Raw genomic sequence first — 25354 nt, 5'->3', positions numbered from 1 at the left:
ATGCTAGGAGTCCCTGTCTCTCCGTGGAACTACTGTCCCGTACTGAAAACATGATTACAGTACGGGACAGTTGTCCTGCAGCGAGGCAGGGACTCCTAGCATCGTACATAAGTATGATGCTAGGAGCCCGGCTCCCTGCACTGTGTTCGGTCCGGGACTTGCGGCCGAAATACGTCCGTCAATTACGGACGTAATTAGTGTGAGTGCACATACCCTAAAATTTACAGCTATTGTCCTTATGCTGCTGATTTTTTTGCTTGTAGATAGTAAGGCCCCATTCACATTTGTGTATTTTGGTCAGTATCATGTCTCCGTATTTGTAAGCCAAAACAGGGAGTAAAATAGACAGAAACGTAGAATGGAAAGATTTGCACGTGTTCCGTCTATTGGAGCTACTCCTTGGCTTACAAATACTGATGTAAAATATTGACCAAAATACACAGGTGTGTATGAAGCCTTACAATAAACACCTGCTGAAGGTTGTTTATGCCAAAGAGGCAGTACCAGGTATTCGAGCCATAAAAGGAAATGGCAGATCTGGAAATATTTTGTTTAACAAATCATTGTGAATTCAATTATCTATAGTTTTTGTTCTTCAATTCCATCACTTTTATCTTTTTATACTGTATAAATGAAGATTAAATATTGACAGGTGAAAATAAAAGTTTACATAGGATGTCCTTCACTGTGTTATTCTGGATGACTGAATACAGTAATAAGAAGTTAAGGTTCATGGTGAAAATTCAGTTTCACTGCTTTGGAAGTAAACAAGGATCTTCTTTTTTTTCTTTATATCCACAAGACTTTTCCTCCAATAATTCTGGAGACAGTTCACCTCAAGTAAAGTATAATTTGAGCGTTTGTCAGATCCAGACTAGTTTCATCCAAGAAATAAACACTATTAGTGACTGTTTAAAGGGAGTCTGTCACCATATTAATGCAGCCCCATCTGGTGGCATCATAAAGTAGTGCCAGAGACCCGGATTCCAGCATTGGGTCACTTACTTTGCGGTAATCAATAATTTTTATAAAATCAGTTATTCTCCTGCAACGCGTACTCATGAGCTCCAGCTCACCCACCGCCATACTGTGCATAGGGAAAACGCTGCAAAAATCAGCAGCGGAGGGCGGAGGAGCCGCAAATCATGAATACACGTTGTCATGTTCGTTAGGTTAATACACGATCAACAGAGCCAGTGACAATGGCAACTCTAACAGGGTTTATTGTATCCAATGCTTACAGAACAAGTAGCCTTCAATGCTGGAACAGCATACAGTCCACAAAATCAGGTAATCACAGGAAACTCTTCAGAGCGCTAGCCTCAGCTACAGCTCTCATTAAAGTCTACATCCAGGAGATCTCCATCCTCCCCAGGACTAGCCCTTATATGCCACTCAGGTGGAGGAACATATTGACAGTTTCTAGTCACCATGATCTGTTATAATATTGACTTTAGTTTGTATTTCTAGTGTCTGTATGTGATTTGTGGTCCTTTGTACTATTATGTGTATACCCATACACATTGTCCAACTATTGTCTGCCACAGCTGGGATGAGGACAGCGTGGGGGGGGGATACTTGGATCTGCTTGGTTTGCTGGTCTGCACTCTAGCTGATGGTGGTGCCTCCTGATGACCCCCTGTGGAGACTGGACAATGAGGACTCTTTATGTCTTGTGTCTGCACCCCTGACTCATCTGATTGTCCATAGGCTGGACACGTGACCTGTGGTACCGGATTACAGAATCATTCCTCTCTGCTGAGGGCTCACAATAAACCACACATTATACACCATCACACGCGTGGAAGGAAATTAACTGGGATTTTATGAAAACTGCTAAATAATGCAAAATAAGTGACCCAACGATGGAATCAGGGTCTCTGGCACTACTTCATTATGCCCTCAGATAGGGCAGTATTAACCTGGTGAGTGTCTCTCTTTAATGTCTGTTAATAACCTGATGTGTTAAAAATATTTTTTTCTGCTATTAATGCATTTCCCACAAACAAGAATATGGTTTAGTCTCTATGTAAAGTCTTTGAGGAGCTTTAACATTAGATTTTATTGTAAAACATTTTCCACATATAGAATATTAAAATGCCTTCTCCCCTGTGTGACTTCTCTCATGTATTACAAGATCTGATTTCCTTGTAAAACATTTCGCACATTCTGAACATGAATATGGTTTCTCTCCTGTGTGACTTCTCTCATGTCTAACAAGATCTGATTTATTTGTAAAGCCTTTTCCACATTCTGAACAGGAGTATGGCTTCTCCCCGGTGTGACTTCTCTGATGAGCCCCAAGTCTAGCGTTAGTAATAAAACATTTCCCACATTCTGAACAGGAATATGGCTTCTCTCCTGTGTGACTTCTCTTGTGTATAACAAGATCTGATTTATTTGTAAAGCATTTCCCACATTCTGAACACAAATATGGTTTCTCCCCTGTGTGAATTCTCTCATGCCTAACTAGACGAGATTTCAATGTAAAGCATTTCCCACATTCTGAACAGGAATATGGCTTCTCCCCTGTGTGGCTTCTCTTGTGTTTAATGAGATCTGATTTATTTGTAAAGCATTTCGCACATTCTGAACAGGAGTATGGCTTCTCCCCTGTGTGAATTCTCTGATGATCCCTAAGTCTAGCGTTAGTAATAAAACATTTCCCACATTCTGAACATGAATATGGTTTCTCCCCTGTGTGACTTCGCTCATGTATAACAAGATAATATTTCAATGTAAAATATTTCCCACATTCTGAACAGGAATATGGCTTCTCTCCTGTGTGACTTCTCTTGTGTATAACAACATCTGATTTATTTGTAAAGCATTTCCCACATTCTGAACACGAATATGGTTTCTCCCCTGTGTGAATTCTCTCATGCCTAACTAGACGAGATTTCAATGTAAAGCATTTCCCACATTCTGAACAGGAATATGGCTTCTCCCCTGTGTGGCTTCTCTTGTGTATAACAAGATCTGATTTATTTGTAAAGCATTTCGCACATTCTGAACAGGAATATGGCTTCTCTCCTGTGTGACTTCTCTTGTGTATAACAAGATCTGATTTATTTGTAAAGCATTTCCCACATTCTGAACACGAATATGGCTTCTCCCCTGTGTGACTTCTCTCATGTGTAAGAAGATATGACTTGCGAGTAAAACATTTTCCACATTCTGAACAGGAGTATGGCTTTTCCCCTGTGTGACTTCTCTGATGTTGAATAAGATGTGATTTATATATAAAACATTTCCCACATTCTGAACAGGGGTATGGCTTGTCTACTGTGTGAATACTGTGTGTAAAAATACCTGAGCTTTTTGTAAACGGTTTTCCACATGGACTACCTTGAAACCTTTTACCACCTTTCTGACCTCTACTTGTGGTAACAATCTGTGTTTGGTCAGGAAAAGATTCCTCATGATTAGGCGGATTATATGTTAGATCTGTGCTGTGAAGTCCTGGATGTACATTATGGGTAGTGAGGTTTTCTCCTGAAGGCTGCTGCATGAGATCTTCATCTTCTACTTTATAATTTAGCGATAACAGGAAGTTTCCCTCAGTGTTCCTACTGGACTTTCCTGTAAGGATTAAAAATGCTTTTTGTTTTTTTAAACCGTAAAGGAGACAAATGTAAATCATTCACATTAGACTAAGAACACACAAGCAGTTTTTAATGCAGTTTGTGGTGTTATTTTTGATGTAGTCTTTTGAGTCAATACCAGAAGTGTATTTAGCAGGAAGGAGAAGTCCTTCATTTATATTTCTCATTCCTTTTGAATCCACTCATGGCTTTGGCTCTAAAAACTGCACCAAAAACTGTACGAGTAATTCCAGCTTTATAAATAACTTTGTATAACACTTTGTCATTATTACTTTGTAAAGTCCAGGATTCTGGTCTACACTCAGAGAGACCACATGTTTTATAGAAGCCTAGACGCGATAAGATTATAAAATCTGAAAAGCACAAATCTCGTCGGACACATTTGGCCCTCCACTACCAATTCGTCCTCACTTTAACCCCTTAACGCACCATGACGTAACTGTACGTCAAGGTGAGCAGTAAGTTCGTGCACCTTGACGTGCAGTTACGTCTGTGCTTTGACAGTTAACCACCGCGCGGCGCTACACCGCAGCGGCGGTTAACTGTGCAGGGTGTCTGCCCTGCATTCCCCGTTGCCGATCAGCAGCCCATCCCCGCTGATATCGGCAGTTAACCCCTTAATTGCGGCGCTCGATTTTGAACGCCACAATTAAGGTGTTTAGCGCCGATCGGCAGCCCCCACGTGAAATCACGGGGGCTGGCGATGGTACCCATGGCAACCGGACGCCAGACAATGGCTTCCTGGTTGCCATGTACAGAAGCCTATGAGGACCACCCGGATGGTGGTCGTCGTAAGCTTCCTGTCAGTGTGACTGTTACGTCACAATGACAGTTGGAATGCATTACACTACGTGTGTAGTGTAATGTATTCCAGCAGCGATCAAAGCTGCAAGTCTAAGTGTCCCCTAGTGGGACAAGTGAAAAAAGTAAAAAAAAGAATAAAAATGTTTTAAAAAAAGTGTACAAATAAAAGTTATAAGTGACATAAACAAGAACTGCTTTTTTTCCTATAATAAGTCTTTTATTATAGGAAAAAAATGAACAAGTAAAAAAAAAGTACACATATTTGGTATCACCGCGTTCGTAACGACCCCAACTATAAAACTATAATATTATTTTTCCTGCACGGTGAACACCGCAAAAAAAATAAACTAAAAACAATGCCAGAATCACTATTTTTTGGTCACCACACCTCCCAAAATATGTAATAAAAAGTGATCAAAAAGTCGCACGTACGCCAAAATAGTACCGGTACAAACTACAGCCCGTTCCGCAAAAAACAAGCCCTTACACATCGTTTTTGACTGAAAAATAAAAAGTTACGGCTCTCAGAATATGGTGACACAAAAAATAATGTATTTTCTAAATAAGTTATTTTATTGCGCAAACGCTGCAAAACATAAAAAAAACTTATATGCATCTGGTATCGCCATAATCGTACCGACCCGCAGAATAAAGTATAATAGTCATTTATAGCCCAGGGTGAACGCCGTCAAAAATAAATAAAAATCATTGTCAGAATTGATGGTTTTTAGTCACCTGGCTTGCCGAAAAATTGAATAAAATGTGATCAACAAAATCGCATGTACCCCAAAATGGTACCAATGAAAATTACAGATTGTCCCGCAAAGAATAAGCCCACACACGGCTCCGGTGGTGAAAAAATAAAAATAGTTCCGGCTCCCAGACTATGGCGATGCAAAATGTACAGAGCGTTCCAAAAGCGGATAGGATCGGGTGCCATTTATAAGTGCGACACTGGCCACATATCTGTGGATTATTATTTATTTACCCCATTATTATACCCTCTTATTATGCCCCTGATGTACTCTGCCCAGCCTACATGTGCCCCCACATTATAAACTGAAATACCAGCAAAACGCCAGAACTACTACCAAGCAAAATCTGCGCTCCAAAAGCCAAATGGCGTCCCTCCCTTCTGAGCCCTACAGCGTGCCCAAACAGCCGTTTACGTCCACCGATATGGCATCGCCATACCCGGGAGAACTCTGTTAATATTTTATGTGGTATTTGTGGCATAAACTGGGCACAACATATAGTGCACTAAAATGACACATCAGTGGAAAATTTAAATTTTCACTCTGCACCATCCGCTGCGCATTAAACCCTTCGTGCACCATGACTTAATAGCATGTCGTGGTGTGGGGGGTGATATATGGAACGTCTCACACGCTGAGCCCGCGCCATACGCTGCGGGTGTCAGCTGTGTATTACAGCTGATACCCGGGACTAACGGACAGAAACAGCGATCACGCTGTTACAGGAGCCTGTAAAAATCACAATATACTGCAATACATTAGTATTGCAGTGTATTCTACCAGTGATCTAACGATCGCTGGTTCAAGTCTCCCAGGGAAACTTATAAAATATGTAAAAACAAAAGTAAATAGTTATTATCAGTGGAAAAAATGTAATAAATATTTAAAGTCCAAAAAGAAACGCTTTTCACATTTTTTCTCTGAAGTAATGTAAAAAAAATACACAAAATTGGTATCGCTGCGTCCGTAAAAGTCCAAGCTATTACAATATACCATTATTTAACTCACACGGTGAACGCCGTGAAAAATAAATAATTTCTGCAAAAGACGTGTGGGGCCTAAATGCTCACTATACCCCTAGATAGATTCCTTAAAGGAACAGTGTCATCACAAATTATTTTTTTATATGTTAAAGATGTTAGTGCTTTATTAAAAACGTTTATATTCATTTGTGTGTTTGTGTTTTACTTTTTCTTATTTTTACACTTTTTCTTCCCTATGGGGGCTGCCATTTTTTGTTCCATTTCTGTCTGTGTCGATTAACGACACATACAGACATGGAATACGGCAGCCACAGTCCCATAGGGACTGCGAACGGCTCCTGTCCCATTGACTTCAGTGTACGGCGTCTGTGTGGGAACTGCGCATGCGCCGCTCCCACACAGTCCAATTCGAAATTGGCGCCGTCCGGCGCCATTTTCCTGTGGACCGGAAGTCGCGGCCGGACAGTAATATTACTACTTCCGGTCGCGGCTTCCGGATTTGTGCACTTGGACCAGCGGCAGCAAACGGAGCGGACGGGCCGGAGGGAGCCGCGGCGGCAGGAGCAGGTAAGAGATTTCAATGTATGTTCGTGTTTGTGTGTGTTTACTACTGTATGTAAACCTACTACACTGTGTGTTAGCTCAAAAAATGGCGACACACAGTGTAGGAGGTTACACCGTTCAAACCCCTCGTTTATCCCGGCACTAGCCAGGATAAAGGAGGGGGGGATGCTGAGAGCTCACTAGAGCGAGGGCTTTTTACCCAATTTTGCAGCAGAAAAGCTATGTGGTTGCTTTACCACATGTTTTTGGGAATGGCTCCATCTAGTGACCAGAAATGGTAAATACTATAAATTTGAATCCAATTGAATCCAATTTATAATATTTCCTGACTCGTGAAAAAAATAAAAATAAATTGAACAATGTGTAATCACCCACACACTAAATGTTTAATTTTAAAAAAAAAACATGTTTTTCTGGCAACACATTGCCTTTAAGTGGTGTAGTTTCCCAAATGTGGTTACTTTTGGGGGGCTTCCACTGTTTCGGTCTCTCAGGGGCTTTGCAAATTCGACATGACGCCCAAAAACTATTCCAGCTAAATTTGAGCTCCAAAAGCCAAATAGCGCTCCTTCCCTTCTAAGCCCCGGTGTGGGTCCAAACAGCAATTTATTACCACATATGGGGTATTTACGTAATCAGGAGAAATTGTTTTACAAATGTTGGGGTGCTTTTTCTCCTTTATTCCTTGTAAAAATTAAAAATGGCTACCTTTTTTCAGAAAAAAAGTAGATTTTTACCTTTACAGACTAATTCCAATGAATTCAGCAAAACAACTATGGCGTCAAAATGCTAACTTTACCCCTAGAAAAATTCCTTGAGGGGTGTAGCTTCCAAAATGGGGTCACTATTGGGGGGTTTCCACGGTTTTCATCCCTCCAGGGCATTGCAAACGCGACACGGCACTGAAAACTATTCCAGCAAAATCAGAAATCCAAAATCCAAATGGTGCTCCTTCTCTTCTGAGGCCTGCTGTGGGTCCAAACAGCAGTTTATTACCACATATGGGGTATTTCTATAATCGGAAGAAATTGCTTTACATATGTTGGGGTGTTTTTTCTACTTTTTTCCTTGTAAAAATTTACAATTTTTACGTTTTTTCACAAAAAAAGTAGATTTTCATCTTCACATACTAATTCAAATAAATGTAGCAAAAAAACTGTGGGTTCAAAATGCTAACTATACCCACAGATAAATTCCTTGAGGGGTATAGTTTCCAAAATGGGGTCACTTTTTGGGGGTCTTTACTGTTTTGGTACCACAAGACCTATTCAAACCTGACATGGTGCCTAAAATATATTCTAAAAAAAGGAGGCCCCAAAATCCACTAGGTGCTCCTTTGATTCTGAGGCCAGTGTTTCAGTCCATTATCACACTAGGGCCACATGTGGGATATTTCTAAAAACTGCAGAATCTGGGCAATAAATATTGAGTTGCATTTCTTGGGTAAAACCTTCAGTGGTACAGAAAAAATGTATTACAAATGAATTTTCGAAGAAAAAAAATGAAATTTGTACATTTCACCTCTACTTTGCTTTAATTCCTGTGAAACGCCTAAAGGGTTAAAACACTTTCTGAATGCAGTTTTGAATACTTTGAGGGGTGCAGTTTTCAAAATGGGGTGACTTCTGGGGACTTTCTAATATATAAGGCCCTCAAAGCCACTTCAGAACTGAACTGGTCCCTGAAAAAATAGCCTTTTGAAATTTTCTTGAAAATATGAGAAATTGCTGCTAAAGTTCTAAGCCTTGTAACGTCCTAGAAAAATAAAAGAATATTCAAAAAACGACGCAAACATACAAAGTAGACATATGGGAAATATAAACTAGTAAGTATTTTGTGTGGTATTACTATCTGTTTTACAAGTAAATACATTTAAATTTAGAAAAATGCAAATTTTTGCTAATTTTCTCTAAATCTTGGCGTTTCTTCCAAATAAATATTGAATTTAACGACAAAATTTTTTCAGTATCATAAAGTACAACATGTCACGAGAAAACAATCTCAGAATCGCTTGGATAGGCAAAAGCATTCTGGAGTTATTACCACATAAAGTGACACATGTCAGATTTGCAAAAATGGGGCTGGTCCTGAAGGCCAAAACAGGCTTAGACACGAAGGGGTTAATACAACAACCTGATATTGTTATGGACAATCTCATCATCACAGCAGTCTACCTTATACAAGACAATGTTCCATGAGTCAAAGCTCACACCTCAGGATGAATTCATGGACATGACAAGGAGTTCTGTATAACCTAATGGCTGCACAGTCCCCAAACATTAATTTTATAAAAGTATCTTAAGACTGTAGTGGAAAGAGTAATGCGATCAATCAGAATCTGTAGTAAATATTTCCAATACCTTGCTACATTCATTCCAATAAGAATTCAGGCTGTTCTGAGGCAAAGAGGATCCAATCAAGTAGTAAAAAAATTGACCTAATGCAGTGACCTCTGAGTGCAAGTAATCATCACTGAAACATCTTCATACAATAATTAAATGTGAAACAGTAATGGAACGGGAACAGGAGTTGTGCCAGGGCTATCACCAGCAGGTGCAACTAACAGCCAACATTCTGCTGTAACAGTCTGGATTGGAGAGAACACAGATACCGGACGTTTAACCCCTTAGATGTCGCAGGCAATAGACCAAGAGGGAAGAGGTTCCATCTGTCATCGCAATGAGTTGTCATGCCAGCCAGGGGCCTTAGGCTCCATTCACCTGACAGTTAAAAACGGCCCGTGAATAGTGGCCGTCAAAAAAACAGAACATGTTCTATTTTCTGCCATTTTCACAAATAAAAAAAAGTGGAAGGTGAGGAGTGAAAAACGAAAATGAAAAGGCAAAAAAGGATCAGTCCTGAAAGGGTTAATTAATTTCTAATACAAAAACATTTATGTCCACATATGGGGTATTGCTGTACTCGGGAGAGATTGCGTTACAAATGTTGGGCGGCTTTTCCTCTTTTATCCCGTGAAAATTAAAAAAAATGCAACATTTTAGTGGACAAAAATGTTGAGATTCATTTTCTCGGCCTAATTCCACTAAATTCTACAAAAAAACTGTGGGGTCAAAATGCTAACTATACCCCTAGAAAAACTCCTTGAGGGGTGTAGTTTTCAAGATGGGGGTCTTTTTTGGGGGGGGTGGGTTCCACTGTTTTTCATCCCTCCAGTGCATTGCAAATGAGACATGACACTCAAAACCATTCCAGCAAAATCCTTGCTCCAAAATCCAAAAGGCGCTCCTTCCCTTCTGAGCCCTGCTGTGGGTCCAAACAGCAGTTTATTACCACATATGGGGTATTGCCGTAATCGGGAGAAATTGCTTTACAAATGTTGGGGTGCTTTTTCTCCTTTATTCCTTGAAAAAATTCTATGTTTTAGCAGAAATAAAAAGGAGATTTTCATCTTCACAGACAAATTCCACAAAATTATGCAAAAAACAAACAAACTGTGGGGTCAAAATGCTAACAATGCCTCTAGAAAAACGCCTTGAGGGGTGTAGTTTCCAAAACGGGGACACTTTTGGGTGGTTTCGACTGTTTAGGCACCACAAGACCTCTTCAAACCTGACATGGTGCCTAAAATATACTCCTAAAAAAAGGAGGCCCCAAAATCCACTAGGTGGTCCTTTGCTTCTGAGGCCGGTGTTTCAGTCCAGTCCAAAACCAGGGCCACGTGTAGGATATTTCTAAAAACTGCAGAATCTGGGCAATAAACATGGAGTTGCGTTTCTCTAGTAAAACCAGTGTTACAGATTTTTTTTTATTACAAATTAATTTCGGCAGTAAAATGTCTGAATTTCACCTCTACGTTGCTTTAATTCCTGTTAAACGCCTAAAGGGTTAATAAACTTTCTAAATGCTGTTGTGAATACTTTGAAGGGTCTAGTTCCTAGAACTGGAGCAGAGGCTGTGGGGACGGCGGGGAACGGCACGGCAGCCGTTTCATTATAGGAGAACTGAGCAGCTGCACCCAGTCATCATGCCGTCTGGAGACAAAGTGCCGCAGATAGATCTGGTTAATTCTTTTGACATGTCCATTGGACTGAGGATGATAAGCCGAGGAGAAATCCAACTTTACACTAAGGAGGCCGAATGCGGCTTTAAATACTTGAGGGGTGCAGTTTTCAAGATGGGGTAATTTATGGGGATTTTCTAATATATAAGACCTTCAAAGCCACTTCAGAACTGAACTGGTCCCTGAAAAAAAAGCCTTTTGAAATTTTCTTGAAAATATGAGAAATTGCTGCTAAAGTTCTAAACCTTGTAACGTCCTAGAAAAATAAAAGGACGTTCAAAACATAAAAGTATACATATGGGAAATGTGAAATAGTAACTATTTTGTGTGCTATTACCATCTGTTTTACAAGTAGATACATATAAATTTAGAAAAATAAGTTTTTCACAAATAAATATTTAATTTAAAAATCGACCACGAGAAAACAAACACAGAATTGCATTCCAAAAGTTATTACCATATAAAGCGACACGTCAGATTTGAAAAAATCATGTTTCCACAATGCCAAAACAGGCGGCGTACTAAAAGTTGTTAAGGGGCCGAACTACAAACTGTTGTACAAAATGTCTTATTATGCTTGTTGCGTCCTTTTACAGGCCCACGATGGAATTCAGTGAGCTCTTTACAACAACCCATGGATGTTATACACCTGTGGTAATGGCGACTACATGGCGAGTGATGGATAGGGGATACATGTGTTTTGCGACACAACGCCTTTAACCATTTAATGTAATTGAACACCCCATGGTAATTTAACACTGCACATAGTCCTGCTCAGACTTCAGACACTATAATGTAATCTCGCCCCAGAGTGCCCGCTCAGCGTTATCTGCCTGGCCCTGCTGCAATTTACACTGCTCTCGTCTGCAATATTGGAGACCGGCTGAGGTGGTGACGGGCAGAGCGGGATGTTATTGCACGCTGCGCATCATTGATTATAGATTATGTTAACCTGTTCCCTGCCGGGGCACACAGAAGTTATAATCAATTAGATAGACGATTCTCCAATTGTATTTCTGATAAAAAAGTATTTGCAGAGGTTAAAAGTTGTGAAGTTACGTACAATTATAATAGTAATATTTGTTAAAGTGTAGCTAAACGTTCGACAAACTTCTGACATGTCATAGTGACATGTCAGAAGTTTGGATTGGCGGGGGTCCGAGCACAGAGACCCCCACCAATCTCTAGAACAAAGCAGCTGAAGTACTCGTGTGAGCGCTCATCTGCTTCGTGTCTGTTCGGCTATTTCCAGAAATCAATGTATCGGTGTACGGACTCAATAGAAAGTCTATGAGCCCGTACAGTGATCCATCGGCTTTCCGGAAAAAGCCGAACAGCAACGAAGCAGCTGAGCGCTAACACGAGTGCTTCAGCTGCTTCGTTTTAGCGATTGGTGGGGGTCTCATTGCTCGGACCCACACCAATCCAAACGTCTGACATGTCACTATGACATGTCAGAAGTTTGTCGAACGTTTAGCTACACTTTAAGCTATTTATATAAAGAAAATAGATTATTAAATCTCTTGGTATTACTGTTAAATAAACGGAAAAAAAATGTGAAAATCGTGATTCAAATCGAAAATCGCCCAAAGTGTTGAAAAAAATCTAGATTTTATTTTTGGACAAAAATCGCCAGCCCTAACCTATGGTAATGGGACTGAAGGAAACACCTGAAATCAATGATTGAGACGTGCATCCCCTATACTTCTGTTCTATAGATTATGTCTGGGTCACAAGCCATAGGGGAACAGTAGAGAGGAGGTCTATTACTTTCTGCTAATAACGGAGAAGAGTGGGGCAGGCCCACAAAATGTGCGAGTAATTTGCAGGTGCTAATGAACATTTCAGGCATTGTGCAGACGTACTGGAGTCTTTGTGCCAACCTGAAGTATAGGTAAAAGCTTGGTACGTGATTCCTGCGAGTTATCAAGTTCTGGCCTCAATAATAGAGTATCTAAGATGCTCAGAAGGTAAGTTCTGGGTGTTGATAGCCAAGGGCCTACATATTTGAGTTGGACAGGTAAATATTATAAATGTCAGGAAGAACCAGATCAGCCAAGTCTTTGGGGCATTGTAAATTAGCAAGTTGAAGCTTGGACGTAGATGATCCCCATATGAAGGAGATCATTAAAGACTCGAGAGATTGGAAATAAAATATAAAGACTAGAAATATGCTGAAGTATATACAAACATTTGGGCAGTATCACCATTTTAATTGTCGATATTTAGGCTGTCTTGGGGCCTGCAGGAGGACAGTGTGGACCCATTATAGCGCCAAGAGATTTGACGTAGGGCTTATTCAGGGAGCAGAGTCTAAGGAACAAGTAGATGTTCACCCTTAGACCTCAGTATGGAGATGTGGACTTGGCCGCTAGTATCCACTGGTCACTACCCCTAGAGTAGTTTCCCTTGGCAACGGCCGACATGGAACCTGCTTGCACAGTTGATGGTAAAAATTATTTTCCATTGCGATGTTCTGCAGACATTCAGCCTGTCATCTACTTATGATGGCGTGGTAAAGACGGTGGCTTTATTGTCATGGACAATGCACAGCCTGGCCGGGAAAGCCATTGAGTAGGTATTCTGCAGTTCTATCAGACGTTTCTAAAATTATGCTTTAGTCTTTTGCAGCGCTGCAGAGAAAATGGACATAGTAGAAATCGGAGGACATCTCTCCCATGTGTTTTGCTGCTTGTAAAATTACTTCTCAGTCTCTGCTGCTAAGCAAACGGGGCAGTAGATCAGGTAGCGCACACGAAGTTGGTGGTTAGGCCGGAACACTGTGGGCCATTTCAATCACATAGGCCACAGACAAGGCCGGATCAGGGAGCATGTCCTTAATCCGGTGTACAATGAAGGTACAGGATTCTCTACCTTCATACCGCTCTAGTAGGCTTATGTTGCGGATATTAATTTGAAGCCGATTTTCTAGGTCATCAGACTTTTGGGTCCATGCATCGACACCTTTTCTCAAAGAGGCATTATTTCAAGGAACTGGCATGGCCACGTCTTCTAAATGGGATATTCTTGTTCTAGCCTCCTGGACGCGAGAACGAAGATTATGCAGATCCTAGCAGAGGAGGCCAATGTCCACCTTGTTAGATATTATACATAGGCTGCAGTGGGAATATGGATCTACAGGCTTGTCATCTCTACAGCTAGGTTTAAAAAAAAACAACAAACAAAAAGACAAGAAGACCACGGATCGCAATGGAGCGATGGTTATTTCATTATTGTTATATATTTTCTGCTCTTACTCAATTTTCCTGAACGCAGAAAACCCCTTTAACCCCTTCCATCTGCAGCCATTTTGTTTCTTTTATTTTAGCTTTTTTCTCCCCACCTTCCAAGTCATGGCGTGTTTTATTTTTCCGTTGATAAAGTCGTATGAGGACTCGTTGTTTGCGGGACGAGTTGTAGTTTTTCACGGCACCATTTATTGTACCATATAGTGAACAGGGAAACTGAAAAACAGTGATTCCTAACATATGTTTGGATTTAGTTTTTACCTGGCTGTGACTTAAAGAGGCTCTGTCACCAGATTTTGCAACCCCTATCTGCTATTGCAGCAGATCGGCGCTGCAATGTAGATAAGAGTAACGTTTTTATTTTTAAAAAACGAGCATTTTTGGCCAAGTTATGACCATTTTTGTATTTATGCAAATGAGGCTTTCTAAAGTCCAACTGGGCGTGTATTATGTGTGTTACATCTGGGCGTGTTTACTTCTTTTACTAGCTGTGCGTTGTGCATAGAAGTATCATCCACTTCTCTTCACAACGCCCAGCTTCTGCCAGTGCAGACACAGCGTGTTCTCGAGAGATCACGCTGTGTCGTCACTCACTTCCTGCCCCAGGTCCTGCATCGTGTCGGACGAGCGAGGACACATCGGCACCAGAGGCTACAGTTGATTCTGCAGCAGCATCGGCGTTTGCAGGTAAGTCGATGTAGCTACTTACCTGCAAACGCTGATGCTGCTGCAGAATCAACTGTAGCCTCTGGTGCCGATGTGGCCGACACGATGCAGGACCTGGGGCAGGAAGTGAGTGACGTCACAGCGTGATCTCTCTCGAACACGCTGTGTGTCTGCACTGCCAGAAGCTGGGTGTTAACGAAGAGAAGTGGATGATGCTGATTCATCAGCATCATACACTCCCATTCCTAACGCCCAGCTAGTAAAAGAAGTAAAAACGCCCCGATGTACGCACATAATACACGCCCAGTTGTACTTTTACTGTAAACACGCCCAGTTGTACTTTAGAAAGCCTCATTTGCATAAATACAAAAATGGTCATAACTTGGCCAAAAATGCTCGTTTTTTAAAAATAAAAACGTTACTGTAATCTACATTGCAGCGCCGATCTGCTGCAATAGCAGATAGGGGTTGCAAAATCTGGTGACAGAGCCTCTTTAAGCACACGTCAAAGCTCGTAAAGGGGTTAAAGAGTAACTGACATTTAAAATTTCCCAATAAACAATAGTACAAGCGAAGATAAGAAACTTTATAATACATTATATTACATTACTAAAAGCAGCAAAGTTCTACTATCTCACCCCAGTGCTGGGAGTCACAGCTACACGGCTCAGTACTGCTGTATAATCTCCTTCATGCTGCTTCTAGTAAGTATTATCTTTCACCCAAGTGCTGGGAGTCACAGCTACACTGCTTATCTCTGCTGTATAATGTCCTCCATGCTTCTTCCAGTAAGTGCTCTCTCTCATACCCCAGTGCTGGGAGTCACAGCTACACTGCTGCATAATGACCTCCATGCTGCTTCCAGTAAGTATATCTCACTACAGTGCTGGGAGTCAGAGCTACACTGCTCAGTACTGCTGTATAATGTCCTCCATGCTGCTTCCAGTAAGTATATCTCACTCCAGTGCTGGGAGTCACAGCTACACCGCTCAGTACTGCTGTATAATGTCCACCATGCTGCTTCCAGTAAGTGTTCTCTCTCATCCCAGTGCTGGGAGTCACAGCTACACTGTTCAGTACTGCTGCATTATGCCCTCCATGCTGCTTCCAGTAAGGGTTATATCTCACCCCAGTGCTGGGAGTCACAGCTACACTGCTGTATAATGTCCTCCATGCTGCTTCCATCAAGTGTTCTCGCTCACCCCAGTGCTGGGAGTCACAGCTACACTGCTCATCACTGCTGTATAAAGTCCTCCATGCTGCTTCCAGTAAATGCGTTCTCATCCCATTAATATATCCACAGTAACACTGCTCATTACTGCTGTATAACTTTCTCCATACAGCTGCAACTTCTAGCAGTTTTCTACTATCACATCCCACTGCTGGATCCACAGTAACACTGCTTCTGAGGGTGTGCTAAGACAGATAGAAGAGCAGGATCTCCCCTTTCTTGTATGTGCTGTATAAGGGAGACATCATAGCAGCTACTGAGCGCCCGCTCTGGAGTTCAGGGATAAATGACAATTAGAGATAGAGCCTGCAGTGCAGAAAACTGATAAATTAAATATAGAAGTCATATAACGGCCATAAATAGTGTTATTACTCATGTACACACATATAGTAGCTTATTCTGTAAAGTCACCTGAAATTACAGATATTATTTAACGGGTTAAAATAAATATATATCGTTTTACCTTGTGATGTGAGAGGCCGGTAGTTTTCCATCATGACCTCCTTGTACAGATCCTTGTGTCCTTCTAGATACTCCCACTCCTCCATGGAGAAATAGACAGCGACGTCCTGATACCTTATAGGAACCTGACACACACACAATGATACAGTCATTACCCAGACTCCTCCAGTGCTGATACTGTATAATTTCCCAGCATTCCCAGCAGGGTCACCTCTCCAATCAGCAGCTCCGTGATCTTGTGGAGAAGTTCTAGGATCTTCTGCTTATTATTCTTCATATGTATCTGGGAGTGAGAAGAGGGCTCTGTGATAGGGGTCCGGCTCCTGCTCCATCCTCCTGACTCATGACTGCTGGGGGCCACACAGTCACCCCATGTCTTCTTCACTATTGTGTAATCCTGTGTATAGAGAGAGAGTGGAGAGTGAGAGAACAAAGAACTTAATTTGTAGAACCTTAAGGAAAATGGGACATGATGGAAACCTTTATATATGTTACAGAAGGCAGGAAACTAAAACACAGGAACACGAGGGCACAATCTGACAGTGTGGGCGAAGATCAGAAATGTAAACCTGCCTGGTGTAATCCTAGATCTATCCTAAGAGAAACAAAAGAAGGAAATAATATAAATGTCAACTAGATGGACCATGTGATTCTCCTGCCGTCATCTTCTATGTTTCTATATAGAGGTCAGACTAGTGGTAGAAATCCTCGTCACAAGGACAGACTCCGGCCATGTGATTCTCCTCCTGCCGTCATCTTCTAGGTTTCTATATAGAGGTCAGACTAGTGGTAGAAATCCTCATCTCCAGGACAGAGCATGTGATTCTCCTGGTTCCTGTGGTCCTTCTCCTCCTGGTTACAACGTCACTACTTACTATTCTCATTACTCTACAACATTAGTATTACCATGATACATAACTGGCCATATTGCTGGCTGATCTTCACTTCTCTCCGTCACTTAGAATGTCTCGTACATGGTATACAGGACACTGGATTCTTCCTATGATGTATCTTCCCTATGTGTGACTTGTTACATAATACAATAAAGAACATAGAAATATAAAACGTTTACCTCTCCGCTCAGCAGGTAGATGATCTCCAGGGTGAAGTTTATTATTCTTGTGGTCATCTCATTGCTGTCCTTGTCCATTGTTGGTGGGTCATTCAGGAGAAGGAACGTTCTGGATGAGAACATGGATCCACTGGAGGTTGTAGTACTGCAGGCACCTTTATGAGAAGAGGAGGGAATCATACAGGGGATGACGTCATGTCTGAAATACAGAACCTCACTTATTGAGAGAAACCGGTTCTCCGAGCCTCCACCACATGGAATAAAGGGGCATGACCAGCATCGACAATTATCTACAGGATGTATCATAAATGTCTGATTGATGATAGGTACGGGCCCCAGTGGGGTGACCCACACCTATGTGGACGAGGGGGGACCCGTTCCTATGTAGACGAGAGGGACCTGTAACTATGTGGACAACGGGTGCTGCTGGCGACTGATCCAGGCAGAGGATGAATAAAGAGGTGGTCACACATGTACGACTTGTTCTATTCGATTCTACGGGTGTAAAGGAAACAGACGAGCATGGCCCCCTCTACATTCATTCTCTACCTGGATGCAGCGACCACCTCAACAGGCGGGTCAGGGGACCCCTCTTCTCTACATAGGCGTGGTTCCCATAGGAGGGCCCGCATCGATCAGACATTTATCGATTATCCTGTTAAAGGGACACTCCGGCCAAAACGAAACTTTCCCATGTGGTCCATTCTGGTATTCCATGTGTCCATCTCTCACCTGTTATTTATCACTATATATCAGACTGGAATGGTTGCTTAGCAGCAGTGTGACTCGGTTCTCGGTGACACGCTTTCTCTATTTGAGTCTATGGAGATCTATGTGTCACCCATTAGCAGTTCCTGGACCACACACGTTCTGTATACAGGGGGGGGGGGGCAGAAACTTCTATCTTCAGCTACCACTGATACTTAGGTTCCTGTCACAAAGGTATAGAAGAATGTAGTGCAGCCTCCCTGTCTGTATACTTACGGTTTCTCACAGAGAGAATGATAATCAATCAGTGTCCCCCAGCATGAAGAAATGGTCTTTAGCTGGTCATGTGATGCTGTACTGAAGCATCATGGGATTGATAGCAAAGCAGAGAGGAAGAGAAAGCTGGGGAAATCTCAGAATCAGGATGGAGACTTTTATAAAGAACAGATAACGCAGCAGTTCAAGAAGGAAGTCCGGTATATATAAGAGACGTGTAGAGAGTGGTATACAGACGAGGGGGGGGGGGAGGTGCGGAATGCAGACATGGAAAGTAAGAATTAGTCTTACCGGTAATTCTGTTTCCTTGAGTCCCCCATGATAGCACACTAGGAGGATTAGCTCTTGACCTCTGTAGGGACAGGAACGGAGAGAGGTTAAAAGGGCCTCACCCTCAGCCTCCCACCAGTGTGTACCATATTACTACACCGGAAGGTTAATTTCACATACCACTAGGACGCTAGGGTGGGTAAATGTATGCGGTCATGGGGGACTCAAGGAAACTGAATTACCGGTAAGACTAATTCTTACTTTCCATATCATCCCCCATGACGGCACACTAGAAGAATACCAAATTAGATGGTTTAGGGTGGGACTACCACATGAAGTACTTTGCGGCCGAAGGCTAAGTCTCTACTGGATGAAAGGTCTAGCCTATGTTTTGCAAAGATACGGGAGCTAGCCCAAGTAGCTGCAGTACAAATCTTGTCTAGCGAAACTCCTCCCCTTTCTGCCCATGATGAAGCTGTCGATCTGGTGGAATGGGACCTGATGTTTACAGGAACTGACTTCAGTAACCTGTAAGACTGCCCTTCTAACATCAAGACAATGAAATTCCTCTTATTTTTGATTCCTGGGGTCCTGACAAAATGAAGGTAGGACATTGATTTCTATGAAAATCTGATACGACCTTTGGAAGGAAATTAGGATCCAGCTTTAGTACTATTCTATCATCCGTTATCCTAAGGTACGGTTCTTATGTGGATAGCGCCTGTATTACCCCCAGTCTCTTTGCTGTGGTTGTCGCTATTAGAAAGGCAACTTTAAGGGACAAGTGTTTGAGGTCTACTTCTTCGATTGGTTCAAAGGGGGGGGGGTCTAGTTCGGGCCCTGAGGACAACATTCCCATTGCGTGGATGACTGTCTTTTGGTCGACATGAATCTTTTCACCCACCTGTGTTCTGACAGCTGGGTGTCAAAAAACGTACTAAGTGCCGAGACCTGTACTCGGAGGGTGCTTGGTCTAAGACCTAGATCCAGCTGTAAAAAAAATCCAAAATCTGCTGGATGACTGGATGATTCTGGTCCGGGGTTTGGTTTCCACACCAGGAGGTAAATTTCTTCCAAATCTTTAGATAAATTGCGGAAGTAACCAGTTTACGACTAGCTTTTAGGGTTGTTATTACCTTCTGGGATAAACCCCTTTCTTTGAGCAGTGCCCCTTCAGGATCCAGGCTGATAAGTGAAGGTTCTGGTTATTCTGATGTCATAGCGGCCCCTGTACTAGTAGATCAGTAGATCTGGTCTTAAAAGTAAGTTCTATAGGGTCTTCCAGTGCCAATTCCCTCAGGATTGGAAATCAGGCCTTTTTTTTTTTAGCCAGAATGGAACAATCAAATTGAGTTTCAGATCTTCCTTATAAAGCTGTTGAAGGACCCTTGATATCAGCAGGAGTGGTGGAAAGGCATATGCTAGATCCATGTCCCAAAGCTGAGATAGAGCATCTATGCCTAGGGGACGATCCTGGGGGTTTAGGGAGAAGAGGAGCTCTGTTTTGGAATTTAATCGGTTCGCAAGCAGGTCCACTTGAGGAAACCCCCATAGCTGTGTGATCTGAAGAAAGACATCCTGATTTAGAGACCATTTGCCTAGATCTAGGTTTTTCCTGCTTAGGAAATCTGCCTCTGTATTCTCCAAGCCTTTTAGGTGGATGGCCGATAGGGAAAGCAGATTTTGTTCTGCCCAAAAGAATATTCTCTGAGACAGTGAGAGCAGGGAGGGAGATCGGGTACCCCCTGGTGTTTCAGAAAATATATGTTGTCTGACCGTATCTTGACACTGTTGTTCTAAAAATTGAAGGAACTTGACCAGTGTTTCCCAGACTGCTCTTAATTCTCGGAAATTTGAGGATCAAGCCGCTATGGTCGGTGGCTAAGTCCCCTGAATACAATTGTCTGGGAGTTTGGCTCCCCAACCTTTTTTGTTTGCAACTGTAAGAACTAAGATTGCTGGAGACTGATGCCAAATTACACCCCTCCTGAGGTTTGAGTGCTCTGTCCACCAATATAGCGAAGATTTTATCTTCTGTGGTAGGTTTATCTTCCGATCTAGGGATATGTAAAGGATCTGCCAGACACAACTTCTGTGTTGACGCCCATAGGTAATCAGTCTGCACCTGCTACTATGTCTGTGAGACTGACTACATCTTCCACCACCCAGGATGGCAGGCTTAGGAGTGGGAGAGCCTATCACAGCCTGGCCAGATGGAGCTAGCTCCCGCCCTCTGTCTATTTATACCTGCCTTTCCTGTTCCTCCTTTGCTTGTGATTCTTCTCTGCTGGTTTCCTGGCCCTGCTGCAGCTTCTTGAACTACTGATCCTCTGCTTGTGATTGACCTTGGCTTTACTGACCACTCTTCTGCTCTGCGTTTTTGTACCTCGCTCATCTCCTGGTTTGACTCGGCTCGTTCACTTCGCTTGTTGCTCACGGTGTCCCTGTGGGCAACTTCCCCATTTCCCTGGCTTCTTTGTACCCTTGTCCGTTTGTCTGTTGTGCAACTATTGAGTGTAGGGACTGTCGCCCAGTTGTACCCCGTCGCCTAGGGCCGGTCGTTGCAAGTAGGCAGGGACTGAGTGGCGGGTAGATTAGGGCTCACTTGTCTGTCTCCCTACCCCGACATTACAGGATAACTGTTTTTTGTCCCATGAGGAAAGTATCCACCTTTTGAGTTGACGGGAATGGATTTGGCCCCAGGCCACTGACTGAATGCAGGCTGTCATATGACCTAGTATACTCATTGCCGCTCTTCTTTTGTAAGAGGAGGCTTTTTGAAAATTCTTGATATTGTAGATTATGGTTATTTTCTCTCCCGGTAATAGGGACGTCTTTAGGGTAGAGTCGAGTATGACCCCCAGAAATTTCATCCGAGTGTCTGGAATCAAGTTGGATTTTTGGTAGTTTAATATCCAACCCAGTTCTGCTAGTTGGCTTGTCACTAGCTTTACCTGAGTGGAAAGAATCTCCTGTAATCAGGCAGTCGTCCAGATAGGGGATAATAATAATTCCCCGTCTGCAAAATGAAGCCATCACCTCTATCATAAGTTTTGTAAATACCCTTGGGGCGGATGAAATTCCAAAGGGGAGAGTTGTAAATTGGTAATGGACTACCTGGCCCGTCGAGTCTTTTACTGAAAACCTTAGGAACCTTTGCGAGGAGAGATGAATGGGGACGTGTTTTTTTTTTAGAAGTAACAGCGAAGAGTAGTGACATTCTCCTCACTGATCCTGAGGTACCTGAGATATTACTCCTCTCTGGTGTAGGTTTCTGAGTTTGTCTAACATCTAAATTTTCAGAAATTGTGAGGGTTGTGTGGTTAGAACAAATCTCTTCGGAGGAAGGGTTTGAAAATGCCACACGGTAGCCGTTTCTTATGATGTCTCGGACCCATTTGTTCTGTGTGATGTTGCTCCATAGATTGTAGAATTTTAACAACATTCCTCCGACTGACGTCATGGTCTGTTTTCCTGTCTATTTGGATTGAGCAAGAAGCTTCTACCCCTCCCTCCTTTTGGATAAATTCAAGGACCTGTCTTTCCTTTCTCTCTATAGTTTTCACCGTGGGGCCTTTCGGAACGAAAGGGAAAATTCCTTTTATCTGACTTATCCTCTGGAAATCCCTTTTTCCTATCTGCCGCCTTCTCTAGTATTTTGTCTAGATCCGGACCAAAAACATATGCCCCCCTAAACGGGATGTTACAAAACCTATTTTTTGAACGGGTGTCCCCCCCCCCCCTCAGTATTTTAACCAGAGAACTTCTCGCGGCGTTAGTGAGGGCACCTTTCTTGGCTGCGAACCTGATGCATTACGCCGAGGCATCTGCTAGAAACCCTGTAGCTGCTTTTAGGAGAGGAATTGACTCCGCTAATTGGTCCGTGCACGTTTTTACCTTGAGGTGGTTCTCCAGCTCACCTAGCCAAACAAATAGGGTTCTAGCTACTGAAGTGGCTGCTATGTTCGTTTTCATGTTAAACATTGATGTCTCCCAGGCCTTCTTTAGGAGACAGTCTGACTTCCGATCCATGGGGTCTGTGAGCGGAGCAGATGCTTCAAATGGTAAGGATGTTTGTTTAGCCACCTTTGCATTCTGAATATCTACTTTAGGGATCTCGTCCCAGATGCCTGTATTCGCTTTATCAAATAGGAGGCGATTCTTAAATTCACAAGAGACTCCCAGCCTTCTTTCTGGGTCCTTCCATTCCTCGTTTATTAACTCAAATAAATTTTCGTTAATAGGGAAATCACGCTTCTTTTTTTTGTCTTAGACCACCAAACATCTCATCCTGGATGGTCTTTTGTTTTGCAACCTCCTCGATATTCATTGTACCCCTGACCGCTTTTAGTAAATCATCCATATTTATAGAGGAAAAATAATATTTCTTCTCATCATCCTGATCTCCTTCAGGATCTAGTGACCCCAATTTGTCTATGTCCTCTGGATCCTTAAAGGAACAAGAGGCCCCTTCAGTGTCTGAATCAGATGGGGGTTAGTTCACTAATTTTGCCTTTTTATACGGGGAGGAGTGGTCGCACATTGAGGCTGTATGGATGATAGGGAGGATTGTACTTCTTCTCTGATCATGGAACGCAATTCCTCCATGAGGGAAGGCTGTTCATCCTTGATTCGTTTATTAATGCATGATGAACATAACTGTTTTTTGTATGCGCCTGCCAGCTACTTAGAGCATGTAGCACACTTTTTGGCTCTTCTAAGCTCTTTCTGCTTAGGTTTTTGGAATACATCTTTCTCCACCTAATAAATGAGAGAGAGGGAGACCCGGCTAGTATAGCTTACATTTAACATGCCAGGTATTATCCCCCCCATGGGGGAAAAAACTCACTGTAGATGGGCAGGAGACCTCAGAATCTGTAAACTGGGACTCCACCAAATCGGCACCATGAATGGACATGCTGGGAAACACAGACCTCAGAGCAGGATGCACGTGGCAATTTGTATTGAACACGCCGGTCTTTTACCCGCACCATGTTCCCGATGCAGTCTCCGCTTGCGACGTCACTTCCGTCCTCGCGGTCGTCTGACGCCACTTACGCCGGATGTTGGCCGTCTGGTTGAAATCGCACGTGGGTAGTGAAGCCGGCGGAAATGCTTCACTCAGTCCAATGTTATTCTCACGGGACGGCAGGCGGACGGGTGGCATCTTCAACAAGGGGGGGGGGGGGGGGGGAGAGGGAAAAACCTTGGGTATGCTCCCCCCCCAAGTGGAATCCTGGTCGGGAGGAGGAGACCCCCCCCCCCCCGATCCTGACCTCCACGTCAAGGTTAGACTTGCCTCAAACCCCCCCCAGTCCAAAAAAAAGGGGAAAAGGATCGTCTCTTCATCCTGACTCCTGTGGGACCAGGAAATACACTGGTGGGAGGCTGCGTGTGGGGCCCTTTTAACCTCTCTCAGTTCCTGTCCGTACAGAGGTCAAGGGATCATCCTCCTAGTGTGCCGTCATGGGGGACGATATGGAAAGTTGTGTTACCACTGGAGGTCTTCTCTAATATGTTACAATGTATCCAAAATATCTCTTTATCACATGTAACACGTGTCATGTCACCTGCAGCCTCTCTTCTCACATGTAACACGTGTCATGTCTCCCGCAGCCTCTCTGATCACATGTAACACGTGTCATGGTGTCATGTCACCGGCAGCCTCTCTCCTCACATGTAACATGTGTCATGTCACATGTGTCATGTCACCGGCAGCCTCTCTCCTCACATGTAACATGTGTCAGGTCACCGGCAGCCTCTCTCCTCACATGTAACATGTGTCAGGTCACCGGCAGCCTCTCTCCTCACATGTAACACGTGTCATGTCACCGTCACTTTCTCCTCACATATAACACGTGTCATGTCTCCGGCAGCCTCTCTCCTCACATGTAACACGTGTCATGTCACCGTCACTTTCTCCTCACATATAACACGTGTCATGTCACCGGCAGCCTCTCTCCTCACATGTAACACGTGTCATGTCACCGTCACTTTCTCCTCACATATAACACGTGTCATGTCACCGGCAGCCTCTCTCCTCGCATATAACACGTGTCATGTCACCGGCAGACTCTCTCCTCACATATAACACGTGTCATGTCACCGGCAGCCTCTCTCCTCACATATAACACGTGTCATGTCACCGGCAGCCTCTCTCCTCACATGTAACACGTGTCATGTCACCGTCACTTTCTCCTCACATATAACACGTGTCATGTCTCCGGCAGCCTCTCCTCACATATAACACGTGTCATGTCTCCGGAAGCCTCTCCTCACATATAACACGTGTCATGTCTCCAGCAGCCTCTCCTCACATATAACACGTGTCATGTCTCCGGCAGACTCTCCTCACATATAACACATGTTTTTGTTGTAGTTTTACCAGAAATACAAAGAAAAATAGAAGAAAAGCTGAGAATAAGCCAGTGATGTCATCTTACCTTACACTGCAGTCACACGCCGCGTCTTCTTCTACAAATAACGTAAGACAGGGGGGAATGCAGCTTAGCAGCAGCTAATGTACAAGTGAGATAAATATATCCTCTGTATATACCGCTCTAAATCATGGGAAATACTCTACTGACTGATAAGAGAGAGAACAACACAACAGCAGTGACTAATAGTCATACACCGACCAGGACCCGCGCACTGTATCTGTAATATTACCATATCTGAAGGACCTGTGA

The 25354-nt window shown here is 43.0% G+C and overlaps 1 protein-coding gene across 1 annotated transcript; it reads right to left on the bottom strand.

The window, feature by feature from the left end:
- Positions 1-1029: 1029 nt before the first annotated feature.
- Positions 1030-25328, bottom strand: LOC142748442 (uncharacterized). The gene is made up of 5 exons (XM_075855544.1): positions 25109-25328; positions 17412-17566; positions 16551-16736; positions 16341-16464; positions 1030-3582 (listed from the first exon to the last, which is right to left on the bottom strand). The coding sequence occupies exons 2-5, from the start codon at positions 17532-17534 to the stop codon at positions 2093-2095; spliced, it is 1923 nt and encodes a 640-aa protein (XP_075711659.1). The 5' UTR covers positions 17535-17566; positions 25109-25328; the 3' UTR covers positions 1030-2092.
- Positions 25329-25354: the final 26 nt, after the last annotated feature.

Source organism: Rhinoderma darwinii, chromosome 1 (genome assembly GCF_050947455.1).
Source record: "Rhinoderma darwinii isolate aRhiDar2 chromosome 1, aRhiDar2.hap1, whole genome shotgun sequence".
NCBI lineage: Eukaryota > Metazoa > Chordata > Amphibia > Anura > Rhinodermatidae > Rhinoderma > Rhinoderma darwinii.
The sequence above is the reverse complement of the archived record's forward strand: the minus strand, read 5'-3'. Positions and strand labels throughout refer to the sequence as shown.

Excerpts from the sequence above, each read along its gene's own strand:
- LOC142748442 (XM_075855544.1), bottom strand. The coding sequence starts at position 17,534 with ATGTTCTCATCCAGAACGTTCCTTCTCCTGAATGACCCACCAACAATG. Across the intron at positions 16,465-16,550 it reads CGGAGCTGCTGATTGGAGAG|GTTCCTATAAGGTATCAGGA; the intron begins GTGACCCTGCTG and ends TGTGTGTGTCAG. Across the intron at positions 3,583-16,340 it reads CCGGCCTCTCACATCACAAG|GAAAGTCCAGTAGGAACACT; the intron begins GTAAAACGATAT and ends TAATCCTTACAG.